At 44.4% G+C, this 19946-nt stretch overlaps 1 protein-coding gene across 1 annotated transcript in view; it reads right to left on the bottom strand.

Moving 5' to 3' along the window:
• Positions 1–19946, bottom strand: part of LOC124788522 — a 215060-nt gene that overhangs the window by 73737 nt on the left and 121377 nt on the right. Inside the window, exon 5 of the mRNA XM_047255792.1 lies at positions 10718–10895. Coding sequence (XP_047111748.1) covers positions 10718–10895 — 178 coding nt within the window. The remainder of the gene's footprint in view (positions 1–10717; positions 10896–19946) is intronic.

Here is a 19946-nt window from a genome sequence, read left to right as displayed (position 1 = left end):
TAAGGAAATATCATCCAGTACTGGACAGAAGTCCAATGTGCACTTTATCACTTTATATTTCTGCTGGGTTAGAAGGGGGGGGGGGCAGCTATTGAGCATACAGTGTGCAGCCATGTGTAAGTTTTGACTCATGCCAGCACCAATGACACCTGTTGCTGGGTTCTGAGGCCATCCTCATTTCATACTGGTAGCTGGTAGAAGTGATGAAGACAGATGGCCTTGCTTTTGGGGCACAAGCAGAGCTTACAAATTTTCAGCATCAAGCCAGTATTGACTGGCATCCATGGGTCTGGAGATGAACAGAGGATCGCAACCAGAGCTCCATCGATTCTATATGGTCTTGGCTGTGGATTTCTGTACCTGCTCTAGAAAGTATACAAGGGTCATTCAATAATTAAAGAGGCAAACTGGTCTGAAGAAAAAATTGTTTATTTTTACAAAACCAAAATATTTCTACTTTTCAACGTAATCCACCTGAACATTTATGAACTTGTTCCATTGGGCTACAGAACTATTTATCTTGATGTGTGAACCAATATCTAACAAACTTTTTCATGCCCTCATTGTTCTGGAACCTCTTCCCATGTAATGCCTCCTTCAGTGCACCAAATGGAAATCATGAGGTGCTAAATCAGGACTGTAAGGAGGCTGAGACAGTACTTCCCAGCCCATTTTGTCGATGGTTTCATGGGCTACTTGAGCAATATGAGGACGTGCATAGTCTTGCCGGAGAATCACACCTCTCTCCTGAGATCCACGACATTCCTCTCTCAGGCTGGCTTCAGCTTGTTTAAAAGCAAATCTGAATAGTATTGGTTGTTCATTGTACACTGCTCTGCGAGATAATCACAAAAAGCTGGACCTTCAGCATCCCAAAACACTGTCAACATTACTTTTCCTGCTGATGCTTGGGTTTTGAATTTTTTCTTGACAGGTGAGTTGGTGTGCTTCCACTCCATGCTTTGTCTTTTTGATTCTGGCTCATGACAGTGAACCCAAGTTTCATCACAAGTTAAAATTTTGTTGAGGAAGTGCTCACTTTCTCTTTCATAACGTTCTTTTAGCTTCGTGCACACTCTCAACCTTGTTTCGTTGGAAGCCACGTCAACTCCTTTGGGATCAACTTGTACATGTTTTGCGGTACTTCAGCTTGTTACAGATATTGTTATGAACTGTACCAGTACTAACTTGAACCTTATCAACTATCGTTTTCACAGTCACACGGCGGCTGGCACGAAGAAGTCATCAATTCGACTTTAAAGTGGGGAGTTGAAACTACAACTGGTCGGCAAGAATGGTGTTTGGCAGTCACTGGGTCGCGCCCATTTTTGAACTGCTCTACCCACTTGAAAAATTTGTACGATTCATACAACCTTCATGATAAACTTTAGACATTGCAGAGTATATATTCACTGGTTTCTTGCCTTCACCAATTAAAAAAAGAATAACAGAACACTGTTCAAATAATGTGGACTTTTCAAGTGGACTCACGATCTTGAAACGTATTTTTGAGATTACAAACAAAACAGTGTTGATACATCAGCTGATCAGGGCTCATCTCAATGATGCCAACTTAAAGCCATAAAAGTACCAAACTTGCCCTACTAATAGTTTTTTCCGCCAGACCAATTTGTCTCTTTTAATTACTGAATGACCCTCGTAAAATTTTGGTAGTCTCCTTGATACCGGTACATCAGCAGTGCGCCACACAGAGCTAGCAGCTACTCGGGTTGAGTACAGTATTTGTTGAGTGCATATACCGTTTCTCTTTCAGGCTAGGCGATAGTTTGGAGCATGGAGGTAAGAATAGAGGGAGACGCCGTGACGTCACAGCTGCGAAGATATGTGAAGCCGAGGGTAGCCATCTCAATCCGACCAAAACATTGCTGCTGTAAGCTTGTGTGCATAGGCTTGTCACTCGCTTTTGGAAGGATTTTGCGCTATTATGGTGACTTGTGTGGTGTTCGGATGTACGAATCGTTCTGATTGTGATGCGAAATCGAAGGAAATAACATTTCAGGTGTAAGTTGTCTCGTTAAGTGTGATTTTACAACTTCATATAAGATGTGAAACAAATACTAACAAAGAGATAGATGGGCTGGCCAGTACTTACCTCAGCTCAGTACAGCCGATAGATACACATAAAACAGAACTGAAAATTTACATTCCTAGCTTTCGGAACTTTGTTCCTTCATCAGGGAGGAGAGAGGGGAAAAAAGGGAAGAAGGGAAAGTGGATTCAGTTACTCACAACCCAGGTTATGAAGCAACAGGGAAAGGTAAACAGGGAGGGTAGCAAGGATGGAGGCATGGTTGTCAGAGGGAAGCCAAAGATATTCTACTGTAAGTACTGTGCCAGCTTCAAACCAAAGAGGATGCATACAGAAGTAAAGAGGTATATAGTATAAAGATAAACACAACTATGTAGGATGAAAAGATGCGTGAATGGCTAAAGAGGAAAGGGAAAGAGGAGACGACTGAAGAGTGAATGAAGTCTTCTCCTCTTTCCCTTTCCTCTTTAGCCATTCACGCATCTTTTCATCCTACATAGTTGTGTTTATCTTTATACTATATACCTCTTTACTTCTGTATGCATCCTCTTTGGTTTGAAGCTGGCACAGTACTTACAGTAGAATATCTTTGGCTTCCCTCTGACAACCATGCCTCCATCCTTGCTACCCTCCCTGTTTACCTTTCCCTGTTGCTTCATAACCTGGGTTGTGAGTAACTGAATCCACTTTCCCTTCTTCCCTTTTTTCCCCTCTCTCCTCCCTGATGAAGGAACAAAGTTCCGAAAGCTAGGAATGTAAATTTTCAGTTCTGTTTTATGTGTATCTATCGGCTGTACTGAGCTGAGGTAAGTACTGGCCAGCCCATCTATCTCTTTGTTAGTATTTATTTTACAACTTCATTGTGAATGAACGTGTGCTACACCGGTACTTGTACTATAGCGTGTTTTTCTCCTGTTTGATTTTAGGTTTCCTAAAAATGAAAGTCAGAAAGCTCTGTGGGAGAATGCCGTGAGAAGGAAGAATTGGCGTGCATTTCCGAGAAGAGGACATAGACCAAACTTCCCTTTCAACAGTAAGGCTCCGAGAAAATGCCGTACCATCAGTTTTCCCTTCACACCCAAAACATTTGCAAAAGGTATGTTAATTCAAAGAATTAAATTCTTAGTTTTCAAGTTCACGTTTCAGTATAATACGTACGTATCGTCGATAATCGAAGTGTTGAGTAACTCACTTTGTCTTCATCATGTACCAAATTAAAAGCTAACACTACATTAACTGGCGTAAAGTATAGGCCTAAACAGGACACTGTGTAGATTTGCCATTCTATGTACCGTATTTCAGTAAATATTGGTGGTAATGAACAGTGTTTCCCAGTAGTGTAACGTAATTGAAATGTCCCAGTATGTATTACAAACAAGATGTATTTATGGAGCTTTGGAGGGAGGGTATAGCTAACTTAGTTTTCAGTTTCTATTATTTAGTTTGTGATACACGTTTATTACTGAATTAACAAAATTGTATCGTTTACATTGAAGACTAGCTATTCGTAATATTACATTAAAAACTATTTTTAATCAGAAGAAACGCGGAATTTCGCCTTTACGAGGTTTTATTTTAAACAAAATCTTTGAAACAACCAATCTGATGACGTTACATGCGTATATGGTGCAATTAGCGACTGTAATACACGCAGCGCTATAGCACATTGGCAATGTTTTGGTCAGAGTGTCATGGCAGCGAGCCACGCCGCCATGGCTTCAAAACGTAGTACAGCTGGGATACGTAGCGTCATCTCCCCTTATTCTTACCTCCATGGTTTGGAGGATCTCTGATGCATGCTCACTAGTCGATACACAGAGAGCGTAAATCACATCACATATAAAGACAGTTTCACTGTAGAGATTTAACAGTAAATTGTCAAAGCATTTGTAATGAAGTCCCTGAATTTACCACCCTCCAGGAATTATACCTGGAACTGAGAGACGAATGAAATCTGAGGTAAAATTCTTCCAAACATTTAAGGAGGCATGGAACACATAACGGAAACACTGGTTAGACGTCTCAAGGAGAGGGAATGTTCATTAAAACTGATGAAAATACATACATAAAAAAAAGTTTTGCATCAGCTCGGTTCCGCTAAGGTGTTCAGCTTGACTGGGTTGCCTTCAAACACGTCTCCGATGATTGTCTGTTTGAAGGCACATGCAACCTCATTGGTGAAGAGAACTTGATGCCAATCCTGAGTGGTCCATTGGCATGTTGTTGATCTGTACCACGCTGCAAGGAGTCGTGGTTGCAAAGATGGACCTCGCCATGGATGTTAGGAGTGAAGTTGCTCATCATGCAGCCTATTGCACATGACGTCCTGTGGCTGCACGAAAAGCATTATTCAACATTGTGGCGTTGCTGTCAGTGTTCCTCCGAGCCATAATCCATAGGTAGCGGTCATCTATTGCAGTAGTAGCCCTTGGGCGGCCTGAGCGAGGCATGTCATCGACAGTTCCTGACTGTCTGTATCCCGTCCATGTCCGAACAACATCGCTTCGGTTCACTCCGAAACACCTGGACACTTCCCTTGTTGAGAGCCCTTCCTGGCACAAAGTAACAATGCGGAAGTGATCGAACCGTGGTATTGACCGTCTGGGCATGGTTGGACTCCCTCCTGGTGGAATGACTGGAACTGATCGGCTGTCCGATCCCCTCCGTCTAATAGGCGCTGCTCTTGCATGGTTGTTTACATCTTTGGGCAGATTTAATGACATCTCTGAACAGTCAAAGGGATTTTGTCTGATACAATATCCACAGTCAACGTCTATCTTCAGGGGTTCTGGGAATTGGGGTGATGCAAAACTTTTTTTGATGTGTGTATTATTTACATCAAGGTCGAAATTGAGCCTGACTGCGTAGTGATCTAGATGCGAGTAATCGGCTTAGGTGAACACAATTTATTCATCAGATGTTTTTGCCAGCCACCATAACCTGCCATAAGAATTGCAGAAGCATTCAAAGAAAGTCAACACTCAGTAGTGCGGAAGTACCCCAATTATGCACTATTGGTTGGTGGTGACTTTAACATACAAATATAGATTGGGACAGCTATGGACAAAATCTCGTGAAGTAGTTCTGAACACATTTGTCGAAAACTGTCTTGAGCAGCTAGTTCGACAATCCACACGCAATGGAAATGTTTTAGACCTTGGAGCTACAAACAGACCTGAGCTTATCGACAGTGTCAGTACAGAGGTAGGGATTAGTTATCATGAGGTCATGATAGTGCAGATGGTAACTTAATAAATCCATCAAGAAGGCTAGGAGGGTTTCTATGCTGGGCAGCGCAGGCAAGCAGTTGTTAGCATCCTACTCAGACAATGAATTGACATCATTTAGTTCCAATATTATGGACGTAGAGAAATTATGAGCAACAAAATTTAAACTGAAAGCAAATCTGGAAAAGTGTGTGCCAAGCAACTGTTTTGAGGAGGGAAGACATCGAAAAAGCTTCTGTCTACAAAGCAACACGGACTTAGCAAGCTTTGCTTGAGCAAATTTCAGCTTGCCCTTTCCTCACACAACACTGTGCGAATCATTGATGAAGAGGAACAGGCAGTTTCCTTATTCCTAGTTTTCTGCGTTTGACACAGTGCCCCACCACGGACTGTCTAAACATATGGAGTAGGCTCTTAGATTTGCGAATGGCTGCAAACATTTCTACGAGTAAGCAATAGAACCTAGGCGTTGTCCTCGACTGCCAAAATTCATCAGATGCGGGGATATTGTTAGGAAGGTCCTACGTAAGTGTGATAGGATCAATCTTGTTCCCCATATACATAAACGACCAGATGGATATGATCAGCAGCAATCTGCAACTGTTTGCTAATGACGCTATAATGTATGCTAAAGTTATCATTGAGTGATTGTAGGGGGATAAAAGATGAATTGGATAGAATTTTTATTTGGTGTGATGAATGACATCTTCCTCTGAATATTGAAAAATATAAATTAATGAAGATGAGTAGGAAAAACAATCCTCTGATGTTCGAATACAGTGTAAGTGATGTGATACTTGACACAGTCATGCCTATTAAATATCTAAGCATAACTTGCAAAGCAACATGAAATGGAAAGAGCATGTAAGGTCGGTTGTAGGGGAGGCGAATGATTGACTTCAGTTAATTGGGAGAATTCTAGGAAAGTATAGCTCATCTATAAAGCAGACCGTGTAAAGAATATTGGTAAGACTCAACCTTGAGTACTGCTCAAGTGTTTGGGATTCCCATCATATCGGATCAAAGGAAGAAATTGAAGCAGTTCAGGAGCATTCTGCTAGATTTGGTACTGGTAGGTTCAGTCAAGATGCGAGTATTATGGAAATGCTCGGTGAACTCTAATGGCAATCCCTCGAGGGAAGAAGGCGTTCTTTTCGCAAAACACTATTGACAAAATTTAGAGAAAAGGCATTTGGAGCTGACTGCAGAACAATTCTACTGACGCCAAAGTAGACTTCGTGTAAGGGCTGCGAAGAGAAGATAAGAGAAATTAAGTCTCCTACGGTGACATAGAGAGAGTCGTATTTCCTACACTCCATTTGTGTGTGGAACATGAATAGCAGTGGTACAAGGAACCCCTCGTCCATGCACCGTATGGTGGCTTGCAGAGTATGGACATGTAGAAGTATCATACAAGCTACAGTTACAATGATACCTCAGTACATATACTCCCTTGTATGTTTTATTGATAAAAACCACCCTCTCTTCAAAACCAATAGCGAATATCATGTTCACAACACAAGGTTAAAAGAGGACTTTCATAGTAACCAGTCAAACTGTAGCCTTGCACAGAAAGGAGTAAATTATACAGGCATCAAAATTTACAATGCTCTACCCAGTGTCATCGAAAGTCTTTCTCCTGAAACACCAAAGTTCAAAAGCAAACTGAAAGGATACCTAATGCAAAAGCCATTCTATTCAATTAGTGAATTTTTGAGTGCATAGGAGCAATTTTTTATTATACAACTGAGTTAGCCTTTCAATGTAAGCATAAATGTAAACTACTTGTTACTGTAGTGTTATATTGTTTCTCCAATACTTTACTTTGTTACTTTGAATTTGTACACATGTGTTAATTCTGATGTATGCGACATGTTTTTATTTCTTCTAGTGTTCCATGTTGTTAGTATAAGTCTTGTCATGAATTAACCATATTGTGTGCTGCTGTATTGTTAACGTTGTAAAAATACTGACTCATTCCAGAGCCTCGCAATTCCATTGCTATCATGATCAACGTAACTCGCAATAAAATAAATAATAAATAAACATATCCTGTCTCTTTCAGTTCCATTTTCATTGCAAAGCCTTAATTTCTTTCAGTCCACTTTGTTTTCTAGTCCATTTATATTCCTCTCCTAGTAATTGCCATCAAGCATTTCTCCACTGGTCACTTAGCAACTTTCAGTTACAGACTTGTTTCGACTTTCAGACAGAATTTTTCATTGCCATAAGTGAAAAGTGGTAAATCACACCGAATTCACCTTCCATTTCAGGGACATCAGAGTCTTTCTTTTAGCGACTACTTGGATTGCCAAAAACGCTTCAGATCATGGTTACCCTTCTAGTCATCAGTTTTGCTGCTCACCCAATCGTTCTCTTCAGCTGTCCTAAATACATGAACGCAATGACTTCTGTGACTTTATTATTTATTTATACTATTTTCTTCCCAATACTTTAATTGCACATAATTTAATGTTAGTGCATGAGTGTGCAATAAAGTTACGTACTAAGTAGTTACTGTATCCGCAATTTATATGGGAATTATTTCTTGTCATTGAAATATCCATAGCTGTGACCCTCACTTGATGCCTTGGTGAGGAGATTCGAAACTGATTTTTTTTTCTTTTTTGAAAATTACAGAGGCAATACCACAATCGCCAGAGATTGAGGTTAAAGTGGAGCAGACCATGTCTCCAAATACGCCGCAACTTGCAACCACCAACATACACCGAGGTGACGAAAGTCATGGTATAGCGAAATGCACAAATACAGAAGCCTGTAGTATCGCGTACACAAGGCATAAAAGGGCAGTGCACTGCTGGAGCTAACATTTGTACTCAGGTGATTCATGTCTTCGGCGTGATTGTGGCTGCACGACGGGAAGTAACGGACTTTGAATGCAGAGTGATAGTTGGAGATAGAAGCATGGGACAGTCCATTTCGGAAATCGTTAAGGATTTCAATATTCAGAGATCCACAGTGTCAAGAATGTGCCGAGAATCCCTCATTTCAGGCATCACCTCTCACAGTGGACAACGCTGTGGCCAATGTCCTTCATGCAACGACCGAGAGAGCACCAGCGTTCGCGTAGAGTTGTCAGTGCTAAGAGAGAAGCAACACTGCGTGAAATAACCGCAGAAATCAATGTGGGACGTACGACGAACGTATCCTTTAGGACAGTGAAACGAACTTGGGCGTTAATGGGCTATGGCAGCAGACGACTGACGCGAGTACCTTCGCTAACAGCACGACATCGCCTGCAGCTCGTCTCCTGAGTTCTTTAGCATATCGGTTGGATCCTAGACGACTGGAAAACCATGGTCTGGTCGAATGAGTTCCGATTTTGTGGTAAGATGTGACGGTAGGGTTCGCAGACACCACAAAGCCATGGACTGGAGTTATCAATAAGGAACTGTGCAAGTTGGTGGTGGCTTCGTAATGGTGTGGACTGTGTTTTCATGGAATGGACTGGGTCCTCTGGTCTAATTGAACCGATCACTGACTGGAAATGGCTATGATCAGTTACTGGGAGACCATTTGCAGCCGCTCAGTGGTGGAATTTTTATGGATGACAATGCGCTGTCACTGGGCCATAATTGTGGTTTGAAGAACATTCTGGACAATTCGAAGGAATGATTTGGTCACCAAGATCGCCTGACATGAATTCCATCGATGGGACATAATCGAGAGGTCAGTTAGTCGACAAAATCCTGCACTGACAACACTTTCGCAACAACAGACGGCTCAATATTTCTGCAGGGAATTTCCAACGACTTGTTGAGTCCAAGCAACGTCAAACGGCTGCACTACGCCGAGCAACAGGAGGTCGTATACGATATTAATCTCACGACCCGTTTTGGTCATGTCTAACTTACGCCGTTCTGATCTAATGGCCCACTAATTTGGTTCACACGCATAAGTGCACCTTTCAACAATATGGACAGTGCACCAGTGATGATAAGTGCGTATTCGCGAGTGCACATTTAGAAAGTGCAGCGATAATGTCGCTATACATTGTCGCCAGAGCCTCGGCTGCACAGAGCTTTTAACGCCGAGCAACTAGGCATCGGATCCCCATCTCAAAAACTGCGAGTTTTACGTGCTTTAGCTGGCCTTGATCTGCTGCCTGAACACTCAACTATGCTTGATAAGTTACCAGTTGGTATTTGCCCAATTGTGGTAAGGTAACACATCAAGACGTATCGTTGCAGGCGTTAGCAAGGAAGGCTGGCAGAGTTTCGATGTGTCTGAAGCGGCAGTAGGCGATAAAATGACGTCACGGAACGAGTGTTTAGCAGCAAGCGCCGCCATCAGTATCAAAGCGTATGACGAGTCTAGATGCGTCAATGCTCGAGCGGAGAGTGGAACAGTTATAAGACCAAATGGCGCGTCTGAACTTGAAGCTATCAGCACAGCAATGTACATTCCGACGCCACTCTGGGCGAACTCCTGAGCATCGGGCAGAACGCCAGAAAGATGACTTGTGGAGATTTGAAACGACTGCCGACCAACGGTGCTGGTGGAGTCTGCACAGAATACCGTGGCCAGTAGATGCGCTATCGGCTGAGCAATAGTGAAAGGTGTAGGGGAAATGCCGAGCGATGGAGGGGAAGTGCCATGCTACATTGAAGCCCACACCCACATTTTTGCAGATATTAAGCGGAGCTCACTCATGCCCACACGTGCATGGTGACGATTCAAATAGATCTCTTGTCACGTCTGCTTTGGTTAGTATCTAAAACAAAAATTCCGCTGAATATGCAGGGATTTATTGGTTTAAATGGCTCTGAAGACTATGGGACTTAACATCTGAGGTTATCAGTCCCCTAGAACTTAGAACTACTTAAACCTAACTAACCTAAGGACATCACACACATCCATGCCTGACGCAGGATTCGAACCTGCGACCGTAGCAGTCGCGCGGTTCCGGACTGAAGCGCCTAGAACCGCTCGGCCACCGCGGCCAGCGCAGAGATTTATTATCACTTGAGTTGTTAACCTGTTGTAACTTTCAGAGGAGCGCCACGAGTGGCGAATTTTGAGTAAAACCTACACATTTCTCTTGTTGATATGTTAAAATTTGCTTTTTTTGCCAAAACACAGTAGAGTTTACACTGTGCCACTTCACTAACATGTTGTGCAGACGCAATTGCGAAAGCATTCTGGAACAGTGATTTATTAAGTTGATTAAGTGAGGAATTGAGGAAATGTAACGTCAGTAGTTTATGATAAAGGGCATTCTCAGTACAAAATAAACGTTTAATGTCTCCAGTTTTGTCGTTCCCTAACCCAGAGCGTTTCTCGTTTCACCGGCTATCGATGATTACTAAAACTTACATTACGAGTATTCGGCATGAGTTTTCGACTATATCGGGAACGAATTGCGATCGAAAATTTTTAGGCTCTCGTTCAGCTCATCACGAGATCTAAATTAACTTACCTTCTTCAACTGCGTCAGAGTGCGGCAACAATGGTATTGATCAAGTTGTTTCAGCGTTGATTCTTTCTTTATTTCTTCCAGCACACAGCACAGTAAACCAATGTGAAACACAGGCAGTAAATCTCTCTCAATTTTAAATATTTCGCTCATTTTCACTTCAGAAACTTGTGGCCGACTTCTGCAAAAGTAAAACAAAATATAATGAAGTAAACAGTGGCCAGAAAATTGAGGTTTGAAAAGCATGTTGATGTCCAAGCAAGAAAACAAGTTCTGCTTATGTCACTGTACGAGATATTTCTTGCGCGGCGAGCAGCATACTGTTACTACAAATCGATGAAGTTTATCTTCTATCTAAGAGTCCTATGAGAATGCCTTACCTAATTATTGTCTTTCAATAAGTGCCTCTGTAAGACACCAGGTCACGAGAAACGCTCGCCGGTGAAGTTTGCGGAAACCAGAGGGAACCTATTTGTAACGAGTTACCCTGTTGCGGGCGCAGATACAAACACAGCTTTCGCTAAGACACGAGGCTGGAATGCAAAATGTGAACAGTCATGCACGCAGAAATGTATGTTTATACACTATCCTCCGTAAGTTTGGAAACACCATGTTGCGTATGGGAGCAATATGGGAGTGATAGTTGTGAGATATCGGTTGGAAGTCAGAATAGTATGCTCAAATAACTGTGAATAATGACATGGAATTGTACAGATAATTATTGTACATTTTGGTACATATTCGTATTGCTCAGTTTTATGTGAAATGACTTTACCTGTTCAAGGAGTTCTACTAAATGCGCAAGGTGGCACCAGTAGACGGTGCGACTGTGTAAAGATAAGGTGGTAGTTCCGTTTGTATGAAGGTAGGACATGCCGTGAAAGTAATCGAAAATGGTCCCAAAGTGCCAGATTCTTATGATTCACGGGTAAAGATAATCATTTTGCACCAAGAAGGCAACAGTATCCGACAAATACGAAAGAAATTGAAGATTTCCATCAACAGAGTTGTCAGGACCTCACCGGCATCGAGATACAACTTCCTACAGTATGATCACCGTCCTCGCTCAGGAGCACCCAAGAAAATGTCAGAACGCCAGGAAAAGTGTTTTGTAGTGACTAGTAATCCTAGAAGATTCAAAACTGTCCGCTAACTGAAACGCGAATTGGCTATCGAACTATGCACAACTGGGGATACACCAGTGAGTGAGTCAACAGTGACACCGCACCTGAAAAAAAACAACCTCCAGGATTATACAGGCTGATTCACGAATATATGCAAATATTTTAATATGTTATTCTACAAGTAAAACTAAAAATAAAAGTTCATATAAACATAGGTCTGCAAATGTTTAGTTGCTGCTAATAAAAGATTTTGCCTGAAATTTAGCAACTTCGCTAATATGAAGCCATCGCAAAACTGTACGAGGTTACAATAAAGCACGACTTCCATTTATTTTCTTGTTATTGGTCCAGTGAATCTAATAAAACATGTCCCAGACCTGTATCTGCAGTAGTTTCCCAGAAAATCCAGAGAAGCAAAGATTATTATACAAGTAAAAGTGTTTCCTTTCCATTAAGAATGTAGAAACGTTTTTGTCATTGTTGGCAATCGTTAGTGAGTTGTTTTAGTCGTTTCCTAACCTTGAAACGAGTTAGTTTTCTGTATTGTTAAGTGAAAGAACATAATTACAACAGTGTACTTAAGTGAAACCACATAGTAACTGTTGCAGTTTGTAGATTATTTATGAAATAGGAATGCCTTTCAAATTTACGACAGAGGAATACGCCGATATGGTGTTTATTTATGGCAAATGTATTGTGAAATTGTATGTACACTGTACAACTTCCTTAGCACTGAGCTTTGTTTTTTCCGGTTTAAGATGAATTCGTCTGTGCTATGGTATTAACAAAAGCAGATCATCTGACACGTTCATACAGTTTCAGTTAACGTTATTACCATCATTTTTTTCAAAATTAAATTCTCTACAACTTCTGTTAAAAATTTTGTGCAGTTGTCTGGAATTTAAAAAACAGATTGGGCCAAGTAGTTAATAAATTAAGACTTTTACGGAATTACTTCTTTGCTTCTCTGGATATTCTGGAAAATTACTGCAAATACACGTCTGGGACATGTTGTATTAGATTCATCAGATGAACAACAACAAAATACATGGAAATCGTGCTTTACTTTAACCTCGTACAGTTTTGCAATGGCTTCATATTAGAGAAGTTGCTAAATTTCAGGCAAAATCTTTTATTATCCGTAACTCAGTAACTAAAAATTTGCGGACCTATATTTATATGAACTTTTTTCTTTAGTTTTACTTGTAGAATAACGTATTAAAATATTTGTATATCTTCGTGAATCACCCTGTATAGCATCAAAGAAACTGTTGTTGCGCGCTGTTAACAAGAGGAAAAGGTTTCAGTGGGCTACATCACGTTAACAGTGGACGGCAGGGGATTGGGAAAAAGTCTTATTCACTGACGGATCCAGCTTCTAAATATCTAGAAGTAAACGCCGTCAATTCATACGCCGTTTACTCCAGGAACGCTTGAAACCTCAGTTCATAATTCCAACTGTGAAGAATGGAGAGAGTTCTGTGATGGTATGGGGATCATTTGGAGGGAATAAAGTCAGATTAGGTGAAAGAAGTTGGAAAAATGAATCGAAAGGATTATTATGCCATTCTCCAGCGACTTGTCAAGACTGGTTTGCGGCTGATTGGGAAACAACAACAAGACAACAACCCGAAACATACATTCCGCTTGTGTCAGAACTATACAGAGTCTTTGGAGGTTCAGAAAATCTTGAAAACCTTGGAATGACATCCCCGGCACCCTGATTGCAACCCAGTCGAGCAACTATGGGATGAGTTGGATGGGAGGAAACGAAAACGGGGAATCGTGAGTGGGACACACTTGTGGGAGAACCTGCAGCAAGAATGGACACTAAATTCCAACTAAAACCCTTGGCAAAACTGACCCATCGCATGCCGAGTTATGCAAAGCATTTTTTAAAGCAAAGGCTGGTTATTTTGAGGAATCTGAAATTCAATAGTTGCGTTTACTCATGTATTGTTTGAGCTTAATAAACATTTAGAAAGCAATAAAATGCAATTTTATAACGTATTTCCATTCCATTGTCTATAACCGCTTCGTGTTTCCAAACTTATGGAAGGTAGTGTACATTGCTGGCCATGTCAATAGCAGCAGAATGTAGGCGACACGTAATGAATCTGAAAGTGGCAAGACTGGATATGCAAATGTTTTAACATTTCAGTGCGAGTGCACAAAGTAGACATGAGTAACGACATCTACAGTTTGTGTACAAGGAAAGATTATTCAAGGAGACCACACAGCAATCGGATTTTTGTATTTTTTATATTTATGGTATGTGAAGTTAAGAAGTCAAATATCAATATCCCAAGCAGTTCTAGGCAACACTGAAAAATTCTCGAAAGAGTCGACTTTGAACTTCCCCAAGCGCCTGTAATATTCCAAAAGAAAAAAAGGTACAGATCATTAATACAGTAATTTTTCAGTAAGCATTATATTTGCTTGTAAAATTATTGTTGCTGTAATTACTATGCAAACTTATCATTATCGACGAAAAAATAGATATCACGTTTCAATAGGGTTCCATGCACAATAATATCCGTTAGCGATGAGAGAATTCAGTGGCAGTTGTAAGACTGGCGCTAATAACTATAAAACAACTTATCCGGTTTGTCTCCTTTTTCTAATTCGCTATAAGAAATTAAATCAAACTCATTGGAACACTTTATTCATGTAAAGACTGGCAGCCACATAAAGAGTTACTACTTCTTTCACAACGTAGATTTACACATGAACAATGGGCATAACGATGCAGAAATTCGATTAAAGAAAAACAAACAAAAATTTGTTCAGACCGTACAGTCTAAACGAACAAAACAGCGGGTCATAAGCTAGTTAGTGTTAGACAGGGTGTTCGGAAATTCCCGTTACAAACCCCTAGAACTTTTAGAGGGAGTGAGTATATAATATCCTGAATAGGAACCCATGTCTGGAAACATACCGTTTCCATTCTAAGACAGTCTCAATTTTGATGTTTCACTCATCCACTTCTGCTTGAGGAGTTACATTAGGCGTAACGCAGTATAGTAATCAAGTAACAATTCGAACGGAAACGTAACGGAATATCCATTTATCACTTAAGGACATTTTTTTGTTGTGGTGTGCGTACTGTAAGACCTTCGGTACACACACCATCAGATTATTTGACTTGTCGCTCTAACAAAGTAGGCGAGTGTCAGCAATATGTCTCTTGGTCTTATCGTGGCGTGTTTATCTTCTGCTGTTAGGTCAGACGATAGAAATGCCACTTGCACGCTTAGAGTAGCAGATTGACGGTGACCAACTTCAAACAGAACTTAATTAATTTTCACACACATTTATTAAAATAATAAAAAACATAGATATTACGTAACTTGATTCTGGATGCTGTTTACAATTGACAATCTGAAGTTCAAAAATGGTTCAAATGGCTCTGAGCACTATGGGACTTAACATCTTAGGTCATCAGTCCCCTAGAACTTAGAACTACTTAAACCTAACTAACCTAAGGACATCACACACATCCATGCCCGAGGCAGGATTCGAACCTGCGACTATAGCAGTCCCTGGTTCCGGACTGCAGCGCCTAGAACCGCATGGCCACCGCGGCCGGCAATCTGAAGTTCCTTTGGTCTTGGTACGTTAATCTTATTCTCACATGTCTCTGATACTTGACAAGGTGTCTATACATTTCTCTTCATGGCTATGTACAGGAATATGATAATCTTATTAGGCGCAGACTGAAACTTTACTATAGACTGGTGCAGACTAATGCAGACTGACTAATCGGAGGTCCGTACACTCGTTATAATTCCTCGAGCGTTCAGGTATCACTGCGCAAGTGTGATCCGCGAGGAGAAAAGGTTCTACGTTAGCAGCAATCTCATTGGCTGGGTTACATATTAATACGCGGATCGGCGGAAGCAGAATTTGGTCCGTCTCTAAGACAGCGCCATCTCGTAGTGCGGAGACGGACGAGCGCTGTTGTGCTTAGCGGGGCGCGCTCTAGTGGGGAAAGTTGTGTACGTGCTGACTACGCGGAACTATGCACACAACATTTGTATTAACGCTTAAACATTACCTGAGTCGTTTGTGGTATGTGTTTGTGCCATATCTCATTTGGCATCCTGTTTTTACTGTACTACCACCTCGTTATGTTGCCGCCTTGCCTGCCCGTGAGCTGCAGCAGCGGCCCAATCGATATAAGCTCTGGCTTATTATCTTTGCTGACATCTAGAGGGTTGGATCCCCTCCATCGAAAGCGTCAGATTGCAAAGCCTGGGCTACTCTCAGGGTGGAATCACCATCTTCGAAAATTGTGTCTGTCTGTCTGTCTGTCTGTCGGTCGGTCGGTTGGTCAGTCGGTCGGTCGGTCTGCCCGCCCGCCCACCGCTTGCTGCTGTAGCTGTTCGTCCGTTGACGCTGCCACCGCCGCCGCTGCTGCCTGCTGTCCGTCCGTCTGTTCGTCGCCGACCATCGCCGCCGCCGCCGCCGCCTGCTGCCCGTCCGTCTGTCCGTCGCCGTTTGTCTGCAATGAGTACTCCCACCTCCACTGTCATCTACACCTCCCCCTCACCCACAGTCACTTCCTGGAGTGCCGCCCCTGGCCTCCCTCCTTACACCTCCTCTCCCCTTCCCCCACTTACCCATCCCCCTATCTCCTCCCCTGCTGTATACCCACACCTCTACACCCTTCCTCCAGCCTCCACACCCTCAACAGCTCCCACTACTACCCCCACCCTCACGTACGCCTCTGTTGCCGCCTCTGCTGCCGCCCCTCAGGTGATCGGCTTCCCCTCTCTCACCCACCCCGTCACTTCGTCATCTGCACCTCCCGCACGCATCACGTCGCGCCGAGCCACCATCGCCACCACTGAACCAGCTGCTTCTCCCGGTGCCTCCACTACGCCACAGGGATCTGTCACCCGCCACCTCCCTCTCCTCCCCATCCCTCTCCCCTCCTCCCAGCCTCCAGTCTCCAAAAAACCCCAAAAGCGTGTCATTACCGACTCTGCTCCCGCCACTTCCCACAAGAAGTCAACACCACCCACCCTCCCTCTGCCGTCTCCATGGACACCACCCCTCCTCCTACCACCCATACCTCAACCCCCACCCTCCACACCTTTGTCCTGTCAACTCCCAATCCTAAGTTCCTCGACGCTCTTACCCTCACCATGGAGATCAGGAAGTACTTACCTAGTGCTCCCATCTCCCAACTCATTCCCCGCAGGGACTCAGTCCTTATCAAGTCCCCGTCCCTATCCTTTCACACAGACCTCCTGCGAAAACTCCCACGAGTTATATTTGGCCCCCACGCCTCTCTGACACCCTTCCTTTCCACTTCCACTCCTCGTCAGCCCCAGCCTCCCCGTCGCCCCCCCCCACCTACACTGCTGTGACACCAAGCTCAGCCCGGTGATCACAGAGGATGAAGTGTTGGCAGAACTGAACTCCCACCCAGACGTGGAAATCCGCTACGCCCGCCATATCCACAATGCCTCTGCTCCCACCTACCTCATGCGGGTATTCTCTGAGCCTGCCCCATCCATTGACCATCTCCTCACCCAGGGTGCCCTCATATACCACCATCACCACCCTGTTGAATCCTCCAAATCCCCTCCCCAATCCTACCGTTGCCAGCGGTGCCTGATGTACAATGACCACCTGACTCCCAACTGCAAAAACCCCCCCACCTGTCCCCATTGCAAGGCCTCCCACTTTCTTAAGAACTGCCCAAACCTCGCTGCTCCTCCTTCCTGTAATACCTGCAATGGCCCCCATCCCACCTACTCCCACAAGTTTAAAGCTAAACCCCCTCCAGCCACCCCTGAGCTTACAGTCCCAGTTCGTCCCGTCGATCCCCCTGTCCATCCCGACAATTCCCTCCGTCCACCCCCCACGGCTGAGGACATCATCCGGTTCCTTACTGTTGTACTCCAAAACATTCACCCTTTTCAGCGGCCCCACATCTTCCAACAAATCTCCCTTGCTGCTCGCTCCGTTTTCCACCTGAACACCTTCGCCACTTACTCCCGCAACCAAGCCCACTTCACCTTCACCCGCCTTGACACCCTCATTTAAGTCTCTTCCCTTCCCTCTCTTCCCCCCCCCCCCTCCTTCCTGCCATGGTGCGGCACGAGTATCGGATCCTCTTCCAGAACATTCGCTCCTTCCGCTCCAACAAATACCTCTTCATGCACACTCTCTCCCACCACCAGGTCCACACCTTCCTCTTGAACGAAACCTTTCTCCAGCCCCACCATTCTATCCGCACCTCTCCCTATATCCTCCACCGCACTGACGCTCCTGGTCCTCGTGCGCAGGGTGGAGTCGCGATTGGCCACCTTAAGCATATCCCCGTCTGGCCACAACCCCTCCTCAATGACCCCACTGAACACCTTATCCTTAGTGTCTTCTTCCCCTCACTCACCATTACCTGTGCCACCATCTATGTCCGCTCCACTGCTCCTCTTCCTTATGACTTCATCTCGCACATTGACTGCACCTTCTCCACCTATGTGATTGCCGCCGACCTCAACATCCATAGCCGCACTCCTGCTGCCCTTCGGAGGTGGCATCAGTTCCTCTCCACAATCCAAGGTGACCTTGTTCCCCTTCCCCAGCACACCCGACCCGAAAGTGACACCACCCCTGATGTTGTCATTGCCTCCACCAACCTCCTTGGGCGTATCGCTGTCGCCGTCCTTGACCCCACAGGTAGCGATCACCTCCCTGTCCTTCTCACTATAACGTCTGCTCACTGCCCCCCTCCAGCTCCGCACCCTGCACCCCCTCCCAAGGTCGTCCATGACTATCCCCGTGCCAACTGGGATGCCTACCAGGACTCCATCTCCACCCAGGTCGAAAGCCACCCCCTTACCTATCGCCATCCTGACGACATCATCTATGCCTTGTCCTTCCTTCAGAAGGTAATTACTGACGCCGTGGAGGCCCATGTTCCTACTAAAACCATCCACCCCCACCATCCCACTCTCCCTCCGCGGGCTGTCCTTCTCCTCCGTGAATCCCGCCGCCTCTATCGCTCCTTCCTGTGCACTCGTGACAGGGATACACTCCAACACCACCGGCAAATACAGCGACACGTACGGAACCTTATTACAGCTACTAAACGCCGAGACTGGCGCCAGACCTGCACACGACTCAACGCCACCCTCCCTATCAACTCCTCCAAGTACTGGTCCGCCTTCCATCGCCTTACTGGCTCCCTTTCCGCTCCCCACTACCCCCTGCTCCATAACGATCGCCCTCTTCCTGACAACCTCAGTAAGGCCAACCACTTCGCTTCCCACCTTTCCGAGGTCTTCTCTATCCCAGATGATCCCCACTTTGATTCTCTTTTCCCCACCGTCATGGAACGTGCCGATACCTCGGTCGCTCCTCTTGCTCCTAGTCTCCAGTACTTGGGGCAGTTGCCCCCTCCGACATAAACACTCCCATCACAGCACAAGACATTAAACTTATCCTCCGGTCCAAACGCAACACGGCCCCTGGTCACTACTGTGTCACCTACCGTCACCTTCGAGAAAGCCCCTATCCCTTCCTGACTGTCCTCGCCCATCTCTACAATGTCATCCTCTCTACTGGTTTCTACCCTGACCTGTGGAAGACCTCCCGCATCCTCTTATTCCTCAAACCCAACAAACCCCCTTCTGCCGCTTCTTCCTATCATCCCATCTGCCTCACCTCCATCTTCAGTAAGGTCTTTGAATCCCTCCTCTCCCGCCGTGTCCATCGGCACCTTGCTCAACACCACCTCCTCCCCCTTACCCAGTGTGGCTTCCGACCGTCCTTCTCTGCTGAAGACCAACTCCATAACCTTGTTCACCTTCTGTCCCTCCAGCTCAACTCGCATTGCTCCGCCATTTTTGTTTCCCTTGACCTCCAAAATGCCTATGACTGTGTATGGCATCCCGGTCTCCTCTTTAAACTCCAAACCTACGCCCTGCCTATCAATTTTGTCCGTCTGGTCGCTTCCTTCCTCTTGCACCGTCCTTCCTATGTCACCCTCCACAACACCAACTCCCGTATCTTTTATCCCACGGCTGGTGTTCCCCAGAGTTATGTCCTCTCCCCTCTCCTTTATCTCTTGTATACAGCTGATATGCCCAAGC

Source organism: Schistocerca piceifrons, chromosome 3 (assembly GCF_021461385.2).
Source record: "Schistocerca piceifrons isolate TAMUIC-IGC-003096 chromosome 3, iqSchPice1.1, whole genome shotgun sequence".
Taxonomy (NCBI): Eukaryota; Metazoa; Arthropoda; class Insecta; order Orthoptera; family Acrididae; genus Schistocerca; species Schistocerca piceifrons.
The sequence above is the reverse complement of the archived record's forward strand: the minus strand, read 5'-3'. Positions and strand labels throughout refer to the sequence as shown.